Genomic DNA, 17,265 nt, shown 5'->3' with positions numbered 1-17,265 from the left:
AAAATGTAGAGCGAGAACTTCAATTTTAATTCACCCCTCTTACTTTGTCTTAGTCATTGCAGCTCCATGCATGCGCAGTTCTGAGGCTTCCTCTCAAGTTTCTGGACTGCTGTCTCCCCCTATTGGTCCGTGTGGTCACTGTGCAGAGCTGAGAGACGACTGCAGAGGGACGCTCCTCAACCAACTATCTGAGCAACAACCACAACACAACCCGCATTTATTCATACATGAATAAACATGACAACTTTTTTTTAAACCGAAAACAGAGTTAGAACAGATACTATTAAACACATCAGTAATTATCAAGTGAGATCTGCTGTCATTTATAAATCAACGAAACAGTGGATACATCTCTCATACAAACAGCTGACTATTGCCCTCAGAAAATAAACTTAAACGCAAAGATGTTTAGACGTTAAGGTGGCAAAGCAAAAACGATTTGTATGAATATGCAAACTAACCTGTAATCTCTGCTAAATGATGATAAAATAAATAAGGTTTATAGCCAAGTATAATAAATATATATAATAAAGGTATATAAGCAATTCCAATTTGTTTATACTTCCAACAGTCCTTATTAGGATTAGACCTATAATTCAGTTGAGCATACTGGTTTTGTCTCTATAATCAAAGAAACTCCTAGAATGGCTTTTTTTTTCTCCCGTGATGTCACTATAATATTAAAACGTCTCACGTTATTTTAACACTTTGAGCTTGTAATTATAACCCCTTTTCTCAGAGGGTTTAATATGTAACTTTTAAGTATTCACTTTTTAAACTTTAGGTTATACCTTAAATTGAAATAAAACCAAATATTATATGGGGGGAAAAACAACTTTTTTCCTCCTCGAGCTGGGTTTTCGCCGTTGTTGACTGCAAGAGTTCTTCAGAGTCAGATTACGTCCCCGCCTACTAAATTTCACCCAATCATTTCTTTGCCGTCAAACATAAATCCAGGCATCGCCTCCTGTGTATGTAGACTCTTCAGCAATCCTCCAAGAGTAAATCTCTCACTCACACTTCTCTTTAAAGTCACAGTTTCAAAGTTGAGCACTAGAAAGCAATCACTTGCAATTTGTCTTCTTATCTGCGAAAGCGCAAAAACTCGAAGGAGCGTCCAAAACTTTTATTTTTGACTTTTTCTTTAACTTAAAGGGATTCAAGTTTGCCAGTCAAGCTGTGCGCCCTCACAGGCTGTCACTACAGTCTTTGGGCTCAGCACTTGGATTTAGAAAGAAGGATTTTCTCCTTTCTTTTTTTTTATTGCGAGAAGCTGTTCTTTAACTTTTTCGCATGAATCTCCTCGACCCTTACCTTAAGATGACAGAAGAACAGGAGAAGTGTCACTCTGACGCTCCCAGCCCCAGCATGTCTGAGGACTCCGCAGGCTCGCCGTGCCCGTCCGGGTCCGGTTCGGACACTGAGAACACCCGGCCGTCCGACAACCACCTCCTCCTGGGTGCAGACTACAAGAAGGAGGGCGAAGAGGAAAAGTTCCCCGTGTGTATCAGAGATGCGGTGTCCCAGGTGTTGAAGGGTTACGACTGGACCCTGGTGCCCATGCCGGTGCGCGTTAACGGCTCAAGTAAAAGTAAACCTCACGTCAAAAGACCCATGAATGCATTCATGGTCTGGGCTCAAGCTGCACGGAGGAAGCTGGCCGACCAATACCCGCATCTGCACAACGCGGAACTCAGCAAAACCCTGGGCAAACTATGGAGGTAGGTTCGCTTTACTTTTTTCCCTGTTTACTGCGCAAAGCGTTCTTAGGCGCCCATGTGCGCAGCACACTATTTCTTCATAATGCACCACCTGTATGCTGTTTCATGCAGTTTAACAGTCCTGTCATTCTTTTGACTAATGCATTTTAATTGTACCATTAATTTAATTTGTCTTGATTACTGATTTTATTGTGATTTTGGATACACTTGATTATTTCGAGTGCATGAAAATAATAAGTTGCATATGATACGCAAGCTTTTTTATTTTTATTTTGCTGCTTCTTGCTCATTATTTATAGAAACACATTGGATGCAATGATTTAGTAAATTGTTCATATCTTGCAAAAACAATCGATGGTGTTCTGTGCTTGCTGGTAATTGAATGCGTTTTAATGTGAATGTGCAATTCTCTGTGATATTTTCAGATTGCTCAACGAAGTAGAGAAGCGCCCGTTTGTGGAAGAAGCTGAGCGTTTGAGAGTGCAGCACAAGAAGGACCACCCCGACTACAAATATCAGCCAAGGCGAAGAAAATCTGTCAAGAACGGGCAAAACGACCCTGAGGACGGCGAGCAAACCCACATCTCTCCAAATGCGATCTTCAAGGCGCTGCAGCAGGCCGATTCTCCTGCATCTAGTTTGGGCGAGGTGCATTCTCCAGGGGAGCACTCAGGTAAGAAAATGCATCAAGAAAAAAATCAAAGCAATTTTCTGTCTTTTTTTTTTTTCAACGTGACTCATTGTTGCACTGTACCAAATATTTAGAAGCCTTTGGGGCCTTGAACAGATAGCTGTTAATGATTAATGATTAGTGGGTTTTACAATCCATCATGCAGATACACCTGTCTGTATAGTGCCAACAAACTCCTCCTGAAAGCATTTATACTGGTATTTCACTTAATCACCAGTCACTCATGCGGGTTGATTTTAACTTATCTATCTTCCTCTAACCAGGTCAATCCCAGGGCCCACCAACACCACCGACCACCCCCAAGACAGACCTCCCTTCCAGCAAAGCTGATCTGAAGCGTGAGGGGCGCCCCATGCAGGAGGGCACCAGTCGCCAGCTCAACATTGACTTTGGAGCTGTGGACATCGGCGAGCTGAGCAGTGAGGTCATCTCCAACATGGGAAGCTTTGATGTTGATGAGTTTGATCAGTACCTGCCACCTCACAGCCATGCTGGGGTGACCGGAGCAGCCCAGGCTGGCTTCACCAGCAGCTATGGTATCAGCAGCTCCTCAGTCAACCAGGTGGCTAATGTCGGGGCCCACGCCTGGATGTCCAAGCAGCAGCACTCTCTGACCACCCTGGGCGGAGGAGGGGAGCAAGGCCAGCAGGGTCAACAGAGAACCACCCAGATTAAGACAGAGCAGTTGAGCCCCAGCCACTACAGTGAGCAGCAGGGCTCCCCACAGCACGTCACCTATGGGTCCTTCAACCTGCAGCACTACAGCACCTCCTCTTACCCATCCATCACAAGAGCACAGTATGACTATTCAGACCACCAAGGTGGCGCCAACTCCTACTACAGCCATGCGGCTGGCCAAGGCTCCGGCCTGTACTCCACCTATAGTTACATGAGCCCCAGCCAGAGGCCGATGTACACCCCGATCGCCGACACCACCGGGGTGCCCTCTGTACCCCAGACCCACAGCCCGCAGCACTGGGAGCAGCAGCCCATTTACACACAGCTCTCCAGGCCATGAGGAGGCAGCCTTAGCACTGACTGTACAACACCCATCCCATGCAGAGACTTCTTACTGCCCAGTGGTCTTTGGGCCACCATGACATACACCCTTCTTTGCCAACAGAAAAACATGACAAGGACTTTTTTATAGTACTGAAAATATATCTTTGGATTGGCTCACAACAGTGCCTTTTGTATTGGTTGGAATTGTGATTATATTTTTTTAGATATAATGTTTAAAAAAAGTTATGTCCTCTGTGAGGACATACTGGTTATAAATATTTTAGTATGTACTGTGTATGTGTTCTGCTCTTGTCATCATCATCATCATCATCATCATCATCATCATCATCATCATCATCGTCATAATCAGTGTCATCAGCATCCTCATTATCACAATTTGAAAGTTTAACACAGTTAAAGTAGCGGGAATGCCGGGTAAAAACACCCTCAGTGGCCTTACTTCTTACTAATGTATTTTTTGTACAGAAGTAAGAAACGTCGACGTTTACTGACATTGCCGTCTTATATACTTACAGCCTACGTTCTGCTTTGATTTTTTGTACTGTACATATTGTGTTGTAATTCCCATGAAATGCAAGAATTGGGCAATACAGGTTCGAAATAGATTTGAATTTTTGGCCATGATATGACCGTGTCATCAGTGAATTAGTCAAATATTCTACTTCTCGTTCTTTGCTTTAGCTCAAACTAATGTGTTGGAAACACTATAGCAGGTGCCATGTAATACTAGGGGCCTTACTATTTTGCTAGATGTAACTGAGCAATGCTTGCTTTTATCTGGGTACTGCCTTGATACCATTGGTGCCTCTGGAGCCACAGCGGAGAGGCTCATTCCACTGGCATTGCAGTGTCGAAACCACAGCGTAGTTCTGACTTCCTGCTTGAGGAGATGCAGGAAGTGACCTTTGACCTGATTCTCCTCAGCCGCCAGCAGGTCTGAGTCTGGTGTGCTTATATCATTCTTACAGCCCTCATCCTTTTTTTTCCTAACCTTTTTCTTAATTTATTCTTTAGCATTAATTTTATTTGAAAATAACTATTTGCAATTATCTTTTTAATTCGCAGCAGCTAACTGAGAATTTTCAGTGGAATAGTTTGCTGTCGTATGTGGTACAAATTTGTTTATTTATCATTTGTAAATGTTTCCGTATAAAAGTTTCCTTTATTCATGATCTAGTTATGTACAGATTACTTATAATTACACAATGAGTCTTTCTCTTAAAAAAGAAAAACTGGAAGTTTTCTCTTTTTTTTCTCCTTTCTAACAAATTAATTAATGGATATGGAAGCTGCGGCTGTTTTTGTAAAGAATTTGCTGGAATCAACAGGATACTTTTTGTTTTTAAGAAAAAAAGCCGTGTTCCTCGTTTTATATACTGTATCATTTGTTCTCATCTCGTCATCTCCTTTAATGCAGTTTCCGTAGGTAAACATGGCATTGTCTTAAAAGCTTATCTTTTGTATTATATTGTTTGCAATAAAAACAAAACACTGAGAAATATGTGATTGTCTTGTGCCATTAATTATAAGCATACTGTATTATCTGTGACAAAGATCGGTGAGGTGTATTTATACCAGCTTTGATGGTATAACAGGCATACGATGAGCTTAATTAAGTTGTTATTTAGAGTCTGATTCACTTTGGAACATGCTTCATCCAACTCATATGCTCAGAAAACTACGGAAATTCAGAAGACTGTTCTAATGTCACGAAGATAATCTAATTTCTGCATTAATCAGAGGCAGCTGCCCATTGCAACAGTTTAGTAAAGTTATCGTTAGACCAATGTGGAGTGCAAAAACACAATCTGTGGAACTGGGAACAGTGGGTTTTGCTTCTGGCTTCTCAGACCATGAGGTCACATGTCCACTATTACCACGGCCTATTGAGAAAGACGTATGTCCACACTCAACCCCCCCATACATACACACACACACACACACACCTGTATACACGACAGCTTAAAGAAACAAACTAGACATTGAATATTGTTTATCCATTACTTGCCAAGTAATATAGGAATAGAGCTGACCTTAATAAATCAGTGACAGTGTAAACACAATCAGGTACTATAGCTTTGTGTTGAAATTTGAGGCACATTCACAGATGACGTCTCTTTCCTCACATCAACTCGACTGTACTTTTTTCTGCCACCCACCGCTGAACCTCATCTCACTGTGATGACTGGACAGTTGTTTTTTTTATTTATTTTTTGTAAAGTTCCCTTAACTCATTGTGCAGTAGATTACCCTTGTAACTCAATCCCACAAATGGAGAGATAGATATGTATCCAAAATGTTGATTAACCTATACTTTTGCAAAAATGTAGATGATTTGAAATGTTACACTGTTTTGATGAACCAATTAATATCACAAATCATTTCATTACCTCACAGTAATATTCTAGTATTTGCTTTAGTATTCTCCCATCTATGTGAATTTTCTTGATCAGTTCTTCAAAAGGGAAGCAAACTTTTTTCACTGCACATGTTGCACCAATGTGGGAAATCACACTATTGTAACACACAATACCACATGGAATACACTGACCGATGATAGTGTATGAGTAGCAGTTGTAAGAATTGTGATTTAAATCTGGGATCCACAGTGTAACTTTACTATTTTAAATCCTGGCACTATCAATAATTTGCAGATAAAACAATAACATATCTGAAGTTACACTGGAGATCTAAATTAGAGAACAAGTTATTAGCACTTGATTTATTCTGATATTCTGTTATTTTTTATTTAATTTGATAGAATAGCCGCTGTGGCTATGCTGTACTAGCATGTTTTTTGTAATTGCCAAGGCACTTCAACCAAAACCTTTACTTTGTGGAAAAAACAGTGAGCAAAACAGTGAGCAAAATTAGAGAATACTTTCAGATACCTCCCAGTTATTGGTGTTAATCTGGCACCTGGTGACAATTAACTCAATTGTTGGACACATCCTATTCATCTGGCAGCTCTCCTGGTTATTTTGCAAGTGACAGCAGGTTGTCCAGATGAAGGCTAAAGGGATGACCCTCTCAGCCATTGCAAGAGAGGTTGGGCATTCCAAGTCTGTGATTTCAAGAATATTGAAGGACACAGATTATTTTAAGTCCCTCAAAAAGGAGTTGAATGGGAAATCGGTTCAACACTGCAGCTGGAGTTGCTTGCCAGTTCAGTGCTGAAAAGGGCAAGGATCTGTCTCGGCACACAGTGTCTTGTCGCTTATGACAATTTAGACTGAAAGTCCACTCTGTATTGATCAAACCTCTCATCAGCAGAAAGAATAAATAGGCCAGACTTGCCTTTGCTGAGGAGCATGTTGTGTGGCTGAGGAATACTGGTCCAGAGTGCACTTCAGTAATGAGAGTACATTCAACTTATTTGTTTCTGATGTGAAACATTATGTCTTCGGCGTAGGACTGGGGAAAGACTGAACCCAAAAAGTGTAAAGAAGTCAGTAAAATTTGGAGGAGGAAGTGTCATGGTATGGGGGATGTTTTCTGCAGCAGGAGTTGGGCCTCTTGTAACACAATGGTTACTGTTCTCTAATTTTGCTTAATATTTTTTTGACAAAATAAAGTATTTTGTTGGAGAGCCTTGGTTGTTTAAAAACATGCTAGTACAGCAGTGGTATAGCCGCAGCTGAAATTATATCAAATTCTGAACAATAAAAAAATAACAGTATATCAGAATAAATCAAGTAGTTACAATTTGTTCTATAATTTTGATCTCCAGTGTATTTATCATGCTTCACTTTGTCTTTTGTTATGTCTGCTTATATCTTCATCTTAGCTTCTTAGAACCAACTGCTGATTAAAACTGCATTGTGTTATATAAACTTTAAAAACATATCAATATTCAAGTCAGAGATCCTACTGTAGAGTTGTTTCTGCTGTCTCTGGTTAAATATGAGGGCTGACAAAGTGTGTGAATCCCTGAGCCCACCTCCCACAGAGAAACCCCTGAGGCACATTCATCACTGGATTTCCAGTGGCTCAGACCTGGAGCGAGGCAGCAGGGCAGCAGGGCCTCAGGGCCCAACAGGGCAAAGGGAGGCCAGTTAGTGATGGCTCGGGGGAGAGCAGAAAAGTGGAGCAGGGGAGGACAAGGAAAGGAATCTTACTGAGACACTTTTTTAAGGCTTGACTAAATGAATGATGATGACCAATATATAGTCTAGTTCACAACCGTACAGAAGTCCTGACGACTTGTGTATAGGCACAGTTTCTGAATACTGGCGGTCCCCAAAGCAATTTCAGTCAAAAGCAACTTGGTTATTTGTCTAGGAAGACGTTTAACCTCTCATCCAAGAAGCTTCATCAGTTCATGTACGCATCTGACCAGGCTGGGACTGGTCCACCTAATTGGTGTGGAGATCGAGGTAATTAACCTCTCACAAGGCCGATGATGTCACTGAAACCCTTTGTGTTCCAAGTGCCAACGACGGTCGTTGGCACTTGGTTGCTTTTGACTGAAATCGCTTTGGGGATATTGATGACCTGGACAAATGAGAACATTCACAGGCTTAATACTGGCGGTGTGTTTTTCTCTGTAGATTAAGCATATTGATAGTTTCACAGTATTTTTTACACTCAAACCTGCTTTATAATCAAAAAAGACTTACAATATTAAACATTTAGCATGTTGGGTTTGCAGAAGAATTAAAAATAGAACACCAAATCGGCAACACCACTCCAGACTGTCAGAAAAACAATATGATGGCGCACATTCCACACTAACATTAGCATTGCAGTTGTTAGGAGGAGTTCTTAATGTAAAAGAAATCTTGCCTGACTCAAACCATTGAATAGTCATCACAATGTACTGATGCTGTCTGAACCAGCTTCAACAGGCATATAGTAACACAGTATTTAGGAAATGATTGGCTCCTGATGGAGGATGTTGCCTGAAAGTTAAATTGAAGCCAACAATTCTGTTAAGCAAACAAGGAAAAAGCCGACTTTGGTAAACACAGGTCCATGTTCTTCCAGTTTCAGAGAAGGACCAGAACATTGTTGCTCAATTGTTTCATTCTCAGGTTGTTGGCGTGTGTGCATGGGAAAATATGAAAAGTTTACATTTGCAAGTCCAGCTCTTTAAAAAACAAACACGAGTTCAGATAAACTGAAATCAGGTGATCATATTATCACTTTGAGAGAAAAAACATTGTCTATCAAAATTCAAGTACAAGAACAGTAAGAACTCCTTTAGACAAACACTTTTACACGGCCCTTCCATGAAGAACCAAACCAAACCTAGTTCCCCTGTTTTACTAAAATTGAGTGCACATTTACTTTATGTAACAGGGATGACAAAACATGCTTGGATGAGATAAAAGGAAATGTATGATGCTCATTTTCAGGTTTATACTTGTATTTTGGGTTTCTATTAGAACATGTTTAAATGATTTGATTACAAAAATGAAAAAAGAAAACATTATTCACCCTCTATCTTAATGCCTGTCTCTTTAAAACCCCCTCACAAAACTGCTCATCTGTTCTGATTGGTCAGTGATTCCTGGTCTTCCACATGGCGCTCTGTTATTATACTGTTAAGAGTATGGCATCACAACCATATAGAAGTCCTGACACCTTGTTTAAAAGACACAGCTTCTGAATATGGGCTGTTTGCATTTCTCTGTGGATTGAGAGTTATATAATCGCAGTATTCAAATAGCACTGTGGCTGGATTTATAATATAAAAAAGTCATGGAAATCTCAGTTTTGACTATATGAGACAAGACAATTTGTTGGTGAAATATAGTAGCTGGACCAACCCCTGCTCTTAGTAAAAAAACAAAAACAAACAAGGTTCAGTAATAGCCACTTACATCGTATTTCATCAGAATTGTGTGTCACGTGTGTCACTCATTCAGGAAATGAAATCAGCATTGAGGCTTTCCCTGTGCAAGACCATGGTGACTCATTCATTTGGGCTCTCTGCAGACACAAACAGCCTTGCCCAGTAGCAGCCAAAACATAATGATAAATGTAATATGTTCCATACAGCAGCCTGCCAAGAGAAATGATAATGATTACAGCAACTACTAAAAATGTAACTTTGAAATTAACTTTCAAAGCAACTTTGCAACATCAAATATCCAAGCTCTAGGAAGTATCACACACACACACACACACACACACACACACACACACACACACACACACACACACACACACACACACACACACACACACACACACACACACACACACACACACACACACACACACACACACAGACACGGACACACAAACACACAAACACACACACACTTTCCACCATCACTATAAATCACTGTAACAAATAAAACAGGGCAAGGCAAATATAAAGCATCTTTCTGAACCTTGTGTCCCAGCCCCCTGACCCCGGCTCAGAAAGTCTAGGCAGTGGCAGAGTGATCCAGCTAGAGAGTGGATCGGGGCTACATTTGGGACAGCTCCCCTCCGAACAGCAGGAGTGCCCTGATGAGTGTTTCTGAGAAGGATCGGAAACAAGACCAAATTTTTCTTTCTTTTTTTTTTTTTTCAGACAAGCCTTTCCATGGGCAATTTTCCCAGTACGACCCCATTATTATTCCGGAGAGACGTCTGCCCCCTCCGAACCCTATGGGTGGTCTTTTTGAAGGCAAAAGGAGGAGGAAAAGTAAAGGAAAAGGGGAGGAAAAAAATCTGGTGATACACCAACAAAGACTGGACAACAATAAAATACACGACAAAGTAAAATGACACAAAACAAGACGAAGGTCGCACTCATATACAGACACTACACTAGTGAACTGCCTGGTGTGTATGTATTGCGTGTGCCACTATTTCAAGGAAATGTTTTTTAAATAGTCTAATCAAGGCAAAATTAACAATTTTAAACATAATGTTGTCAATGTATGTTTGGCACTGGTAACCATTCCTCTGTTTATATTACCTACAGGGACAGTTTGAATGGACCCCTGCACTGAGTTACTTTTAAATTGTCCAGTCCATAAAATGCTTTCTTAGACCATTAAGAAACATCCAGCAGACGAAACCCCTGCTAAATCACCGTTAAAGACAAGTTGACCACAAGGCCGTTTCCATGGAAGCTACACCCTCAGCTGAAAAACTACTAAGTGCTGATTCAAGTTGGGAGCAAAAGGAGGGCACATTTCCTACATCCTGAAGCGTATTGATTATTGTATACATTAAATCAGAAGAGTTACCTGAACAACAGTCATCTGAGTCAAGTCACTCTTGGGGGAATGATATTTATTTAAGTTAACAATCCTCTCTTGTCTCCTTTTGATATCGCTCACTGTTTGAGTAGACTTAGGAAGTGAGACTTTGCCCTGCAGCCATCCGTCTTGCGCTGGGCCCATGAGGACATGAGCCTGTGCCAAGAGGCTGAGCTGGGCCAGCCTGCTGGAACCCTTGGTGAGCTCTTTGCCTTTGTCTGAGGATGTGGAAGAAACCTGGCACTGGCTCGAGGTCAGCGTCACAAAATTATATTACCATAATCCCATTAAGTGTGTCTGAGGCCTCATGAGCTCCAGCTCAGTTTGGGAGGAAGGTAGTTGAGAGCTGGCAGTGGGTGGGTTAGTGGCTGAAAAACTCAGTGGATGTTATGTGATGGGAGCTCACCTGCACTTATATATATATATATATATATGAATAATATGTTTATATTTTAGCCTATTTTTTGGCAAATAATATGCAAATGCAAAGATTTATCCAAAATGCGTATATTATTGTAGGCCTGTGCTTTATCACAATATGTGAAACCTATTATATATGACAAAAAAGTGTACTACATGACCATAGAAAAAAAAAATAGAAAAGCGCATATAAATTTGCCAAAAAAAGTGAGACAACTCTGTATAATTGAAACCAGGGGCCAAAACAAGATGATGGATCAAGTGGGGTTGTCTATAAGCTCCAGATAATCAAGCTTTCTCATCCTTATCTTTATTATCCCTTGTAGGATTCTCTCCAATAATAATGAGATTTTCCATCCATCTCTACATTTGTTTCCAATTATGACACTGAGAGAAAAGTTTAGGCTGTCTAACAACCACGGATACAGTAGTTTGTCTTTGCTAATTCCCATGTCTGTACCTGGTAAATCTTGACAGAACATATTGCTTTACAGGGCACATACCCATTCGGCACAGGTTGTTTGAGGGGATGCAAATCAACATGTCAGCAACATTTACACAACTCTCACGAGAGAATTGTATGAGAGTTAAATATAAGCCATGTTCTGGTAGTTGAACCTTGAGGTATAACCGTGGCTGTAATATACGTATGTATGTATGTATGTTGAGTTATCTGATGTGTAACATTAGGAATGCAGCCTAGTGTCAGTGTCGTTTCATTTCGACCACAAACTATGTATAAAATAAACAAAAAATTGGTCGCAATGATGTATTTTTCTGCCATGCAGTCTTGGGTTTGTTCAGCTACTGAACTGCAAACATGAGGTCCACTCTGAGGTTTCCGTTTGCTTGCTTTCCAGGGTCATAATTATCTTTCATGTTTGTCCTCTATTGGATAACAGTGTGAAAAATGTCAATGTCATATGAAAACTCGTTCAGATCAGAGCGAGATTGGAAGTTGCAAATGGGATGGGAGCATATATGTGTGTCTTTTCACAGAAGTGCAGAGGTATTAGTTGCGAGTTCTCGTGGTGCCCAGTGAGCCGAGTTATTGTCAGCAGCCATTTCTTTACTTACAGGGCCCAGTATCTCAAATGTACCTCCCCTATGTTTGTCCATTCCATTTACGGGACAACCAGTGAGACTTAATCCCTTGTCCAAATAAGTTAATACCTCAACTAACATGTAAAAGTAAAGTTCAGGGCCAGATGCAAATTCCTGAGAGACAGACGGTGCCTAACCTGGCAGTAAACCAATTAATTACACACAGTGACTCAGTTTGTCATGGAGACATGAAGCATGAAGTGAGACACACACACACACACACACACACACACACACACACACACACACACACACACACACACACACACACAGAGTCTGTCTCTCACTGAGTCACACACTAAAGGAGGAAATGAACTGTTTTTGTTTTGCTTCCAAAGTAAAATGTCTCTTTCACATTTTTCAAAATTTCTGCTATCCTCTGCTGTGCATGCCTCATTGTGTTAATGTGTGTTTATGTGTGTGTGTTCATGTATATATGTGGGTTTCTTCATCTTTTGCCCCCCCAAGCATATGTTGTGATATGGTTCGTGACTGCAGCCTTCTCTTTTGGAAAGGGAGCTTAGTGAAATATGGACAGAATGCCTCATGGTCAATGGGGTCTGCATCGGCTTCATTTCCTCCATGCAGAGCTTGTCAGAGAATGCTCAATATGATGCCAAATATTACTTAATTGTAATAAACTGAAGCAGTGACTCAAATTGAGTAAAGTGGTTAATATGACATTGTTAATCTGTGTCTTGTGATTTGCCACTTAAAATCTGCTGGGTAGATCACTGTGGCAAGACAGCTGACTGCTCACATAACAGGGTGATAAGAAGTTAGAGTTAAATACCATGACTTTGAAAAAAAGTTAATATCTTGAGAATGATTATAATAATTTGAAACATGTTATAACGTATCTGTCAAAAACAGCATTGTGGGCTCATGCACCCATCTTTGCAGCCTCTTTAGCGCATTAATTGGTAGCAGTTCTGGGATGGGGGGTTGGGCATGGGTTTGCATGGGTTTGTTCTACTGTGTGCCCCTATTATTTTCTCCACAGGCGATTTAGTGCTTTCCAACTACCTCTGAAGCATCAGCAGTTTTGGCCTCATCATGTGCAAAAGGGAATAGTTTGAAACGAGGTGCAGGGGGAGTCTCGGCAGGGAGCTTTTATGCAACTCTAATTTTAGAGAAGAGTTTTTACAGATGCCCATTCCTCTCAGACAGTTTTATCTGTTTAATGGCCATGTCTCTTTTCTGGCAGGCTATGGTTTAGTACAGCCACAGCTCACATACGTTACGATTTAAAAACTCTTCCTTATTCGGCAGCTGAATCTCCAACAAAAGTTTAAATTTTTTCCACAACCTTTTTTTTTCTGCCAGGGGCTTAGAAAACATGGAATTAGCATCATGTCCCAGAATGCCTTGCAGCAGCAGCAGCTGTGGAGAACAGGTGTGTGTGTGTGGTGAGCACATGGTGAGGGTGATGAGGTCTGCCACATGTTAAATGTATAAAACATACTAGGGCAGAGAGACATAAAGAGCTGCTTACGTCTAGTGGACCGATATCTGTTGTGTCTCTAGTAAATGAAAGGAAACTAGCCAATATATCTGGACGAAGAGATGGTTAAAAACAAAAGAATATGGCTACAAAACGGTGCCAGATAAGTGTCTTTCTGACGTGGACTAGATTAAGTACACAATTGAATCTCTTACTTTAGGGCACGATCACACAGTTGGATTTCAATAAATGAGTGAGTGCTATGCCCAAGTACAGAGCTAAAACTGCCAGACGGTACATCTAACATCTCTCTCTCTCTCTCTCTCTCTCTCTCTCTCTCTCTCTCTCTCTCTCTCTCTCTCTCTCTCTCTCTCTCTCTCTCTCTCTCAGCCTTTTTCTCAAGTCATTTTCTGTAACTAGCTGTGAAATTCCAAAGAGACATCAGGAAGAGAAGAATCAGGAGGCAGACATTTGGTTTTCATGTGCACTAAAGCCAACTTCTAGCAAGCAAGACTACATGTTTCAATGATTATCTTTTTCTTGCAAGATAAATTTTACTTGTTGTACCTGTTGTCTTTTAAAACTCCAGTTTTCATGGTAGGCATTGGTATCAAACTGCAGAAGAGCACATACTGGTTGCCATGGTAATAAAGCTTTCTGGTGTCAGTGGCCCTTTAGCCAATGCTAAGTAAGATGAAGCTACTAACCCTGGGAAAAATCATGCCTTCTCCTGATTTATGATAGCTGTGAAAACTTCAAATTTCTCTCCCAGACGTGTCAACAAACATCACAGCGCAGGTTCAGCTATGCGTGTGCTCATGTGCAAAGATCCAACAAGCCTGTTTGACACCTTGTTAAGGTTTTCCTTTCCTTCCTCCTGCCCTCTCCAGCCTTGCACGTCCATGTCTCCGTGGCCCTTTTGGGCTTCAAGCACTGACCCCAAGGATCGCTCAGTGGAGCCTCCTAACCACGACAACAATCTGGCAACATTCTCCTCCACAGTTTTCCTCATGAACCTCCTTTTAAAGCTTCTCTTTCTTGCTGTACAACACATTGACACGTTGCCAGTGTTCTGCACCTGTACCCTGATTTACTGCTATTATCATCACAATAGAATCCCAAATTCATAGGATTTGGCAAGAATTGCAAAGTTGCTACATTTCTACATAGCTATTTCTCCACACTTTTTTTTGTCTCCATTGAGTTATACATCTGATAATTCAGGAGCCTGTTAACCTCTACATTACATGTTTACTGTCCTACCTAGACCATGAAAAAAGTCCAATGACTTGTCTCCCTGTTTCTAATCTGCCACCACAATAACCATGAGAACAGGCTCTCCTGTAAGATCCAGGAATGCACTGTTGCATATCAATGACCCACATCAACATGGAAGAACAGGGAGAAAGAGAGAGAGAGAGAGAGAGAGAGTGAGAGAGAGAGAGAGAGAGAGAGAGAGTGAGAGAGAGAGAGAGACAACAAAAAGAGAGGATAAAAGGGCCCCTTCCAAACACACACACACACACACACACACACACAAACATACAGAGGCAGGCAAGTCCGTGAAATATGACAGCCCCATGGTAAAGAAGGTGGGGGTGAGGGAAGCCATATTGTAACAATCTTATTCTGTGGTCATTAATCGTATCCTGCTGTTCCAGCCTCCCCGACCGTGTGCGCTGAGCGTATGTCAAACACATTTCCCCTCTCTCAGTGGACGCACTCCCAGCCAGCTCTAATGCTGCACAAAGACACAAACCCTGAGAGCTCCTGAAAGCAGACAGGCCAGATAATATCCCCCTTGGACTACAGAGCCAAGTCCAGAGCTAGCTATAAAGACACAGAGAGACACAGGCCCATAGGGAACGTCCCCTGGCCTGGCTGCTGCTGATGCCACCACGGTGCATTCACACCAAATGCCCCGACAAAGGACATTTACTGTGAATGAAAAGAAAATATCTGAGCAAACCTCTTTAGCTCTGTCCCTGCTGGCTTCATGACTAAAAGTTGTAAAATGCTACTGTTTAATGGTAAATTGCCTCACACTGTTGCTTTTTTACCACAAGGCTTTCCATTAGTGGGTTCCAAATAACAGAGCAGATGGCTTAACTCAAATATCTGTCCTAGGTAGGCTTATATGTTAAGTACAAAGAGACACTTGAATGTGACATCGGGTTTTGAATCAAGAACAACAGCATCATTTGAGATATGCTTTGTTATATAACTGATTAGTTTCAGAATTACACAGCAATCCGAAAATCTGTTCATTGATAAACATAGACAATTTCTGGGCAGCCATGGGTATTTGGCAACAGTAAAGTGCTCTTCTCTCTTCTCCTTTTTATCCATCTCTCCTTCCATACTGCCCGTCTTGCTCCCTCTTTCCCCCTCCTGCTGGGAGGTGCCTCATTAGGGAAGTGATAATGTAACTCCCTCTGTTTCATCAAGCGCTGCCATTTGTCATTATGATTGACAAGTGCTGAGGTGGGCCAACTAGGTAACAGAAAAACGGCCTCTTATTGGTTCTTTGAGTAGTTTTATCATCACAACTTTTTTCTCTCTTTTTTTCAACAATACCTAAGCACATAAAGAAAAGAAAGACTTAAAATGTATAAAAATTACTATTCTGCACAGTCAATATGAATACTATTATTTATATATATATATATATATTTTGTTGTCATGAATCACTCTATATTTCCACATTGTGGAAGTGGGTCTACATATGCCTCAAACGGCAACTGAGGAATATTGCCAGAAACCTGAGAAGTCTCTTGACAAGTGGAGTCTCCAGAGCAATGGAAACTTAGTGTGAAACCCCATCAATCACAGCACAGGAGATTGGTTGAAAGACCTGCTTTTCACTGACAGACTGGTCTGAGATCCTGACAAGATAATAGATTGTGAATGTGTCGAAATGGCTTGATCGAGGAGATGTATTGATCGTAATTCAAAGACTTTCCAGACAGTGCAGCTACTGCAAGTATTGTTGGTATCACTACTGTTGCTATTATGAGGAAAACTGCTCTTTATGGCTTCCATTAGAGCTGTGAAAGTGGATCAATGTGCAAACCGAAACACGGGGTATTGTACCTTCCTAGATAACTTGGTTTACACTTACACTTACGCTTACACATTTTGAATCAAGTACTTCTCTTTTCTCAGAAACCCCCCATAATTAACTTATCCAAAAACTCAAGACCAAGGCAGCAGTCCACAAGGAAAAGAAAGGCACTGTAGCAAGGATAAAATGATAATCTGAATGTGACTTCAACAAGTAGATGCACAATGAACACTCCTAGCATAAAGACACACTTAACACGATCAAATAAGTTTGCCTATATGGTTAAGGGATGAGTGCAGGGAGCTGAAGATGCCTTGACAAAACCCTTGACCTGTGGGTCTAAGTTGGGTTGGGTGCCCGTCAGTAGGGACAGGAGGGGGGTGATTGATTGGGTCCCTGTCAGCAGTCTCAGCTGGACATCCTAGAAAGATCTCCCCATCCATCAGATAGGCCAGACTTAGGAGGAGCTGCTTCCAGATGGGCAGCATTGTTTCTGGGCCACCCTGGCAGACGTCTGGAAGACTCTGCAAGACCTAAAATGTTAGTGACAGCAGCGACAGGCAGCCCACAACCTCTGCATCTGTGTTTGTGTGTCT

The 17,265-nt window shown here is 41.3% G+C and overlaps 1 protein-coding gene across 1 annotated transcript; it reads left to right on the top strand.

Moving 5' to 3' along the window:
- Positions 1-1,007: 1,007 nt before the first annotated feature.
- On the top strand, positions 1,008-4,880 carry LOC310959456 (transcription factor Sox-9-like). Its single transcript, XM_083930808.1, has 3 exons — positions 1,008-1,721; positions 2,147-2,394; positions 2,676-4,880. Exons 1-3 carry the CDS (start codon positions 1,294-1,296, stop codon positions 3,428-3,430), a joined length of 1,431 nt encoding a protein of 476 aa, XP_083786934.1. The 5' UTR covers positions 1,008-1,293; the 3' UTR covers positions 3,431-4,880.
- Positions 4,881-17,265: the final 12,385 nt, after the last annotated feature.

Source organism: Echiichthys vipera (assembly GCF_963691815.1).
Source record: "Echiichthys vipera genome assembly, chromosome: 17".
NCBI lineage: Eukaryota > Metazoa > Chordata > Actinopteri > Perciformes > Trachinidae > Echiichthys > Echiichthys vipera.
The sequence above is the reverse complement of the archived record's forward strand: the minus strand, read 5'-3'. Positions and strand labels throughout refer to the sequence as shown.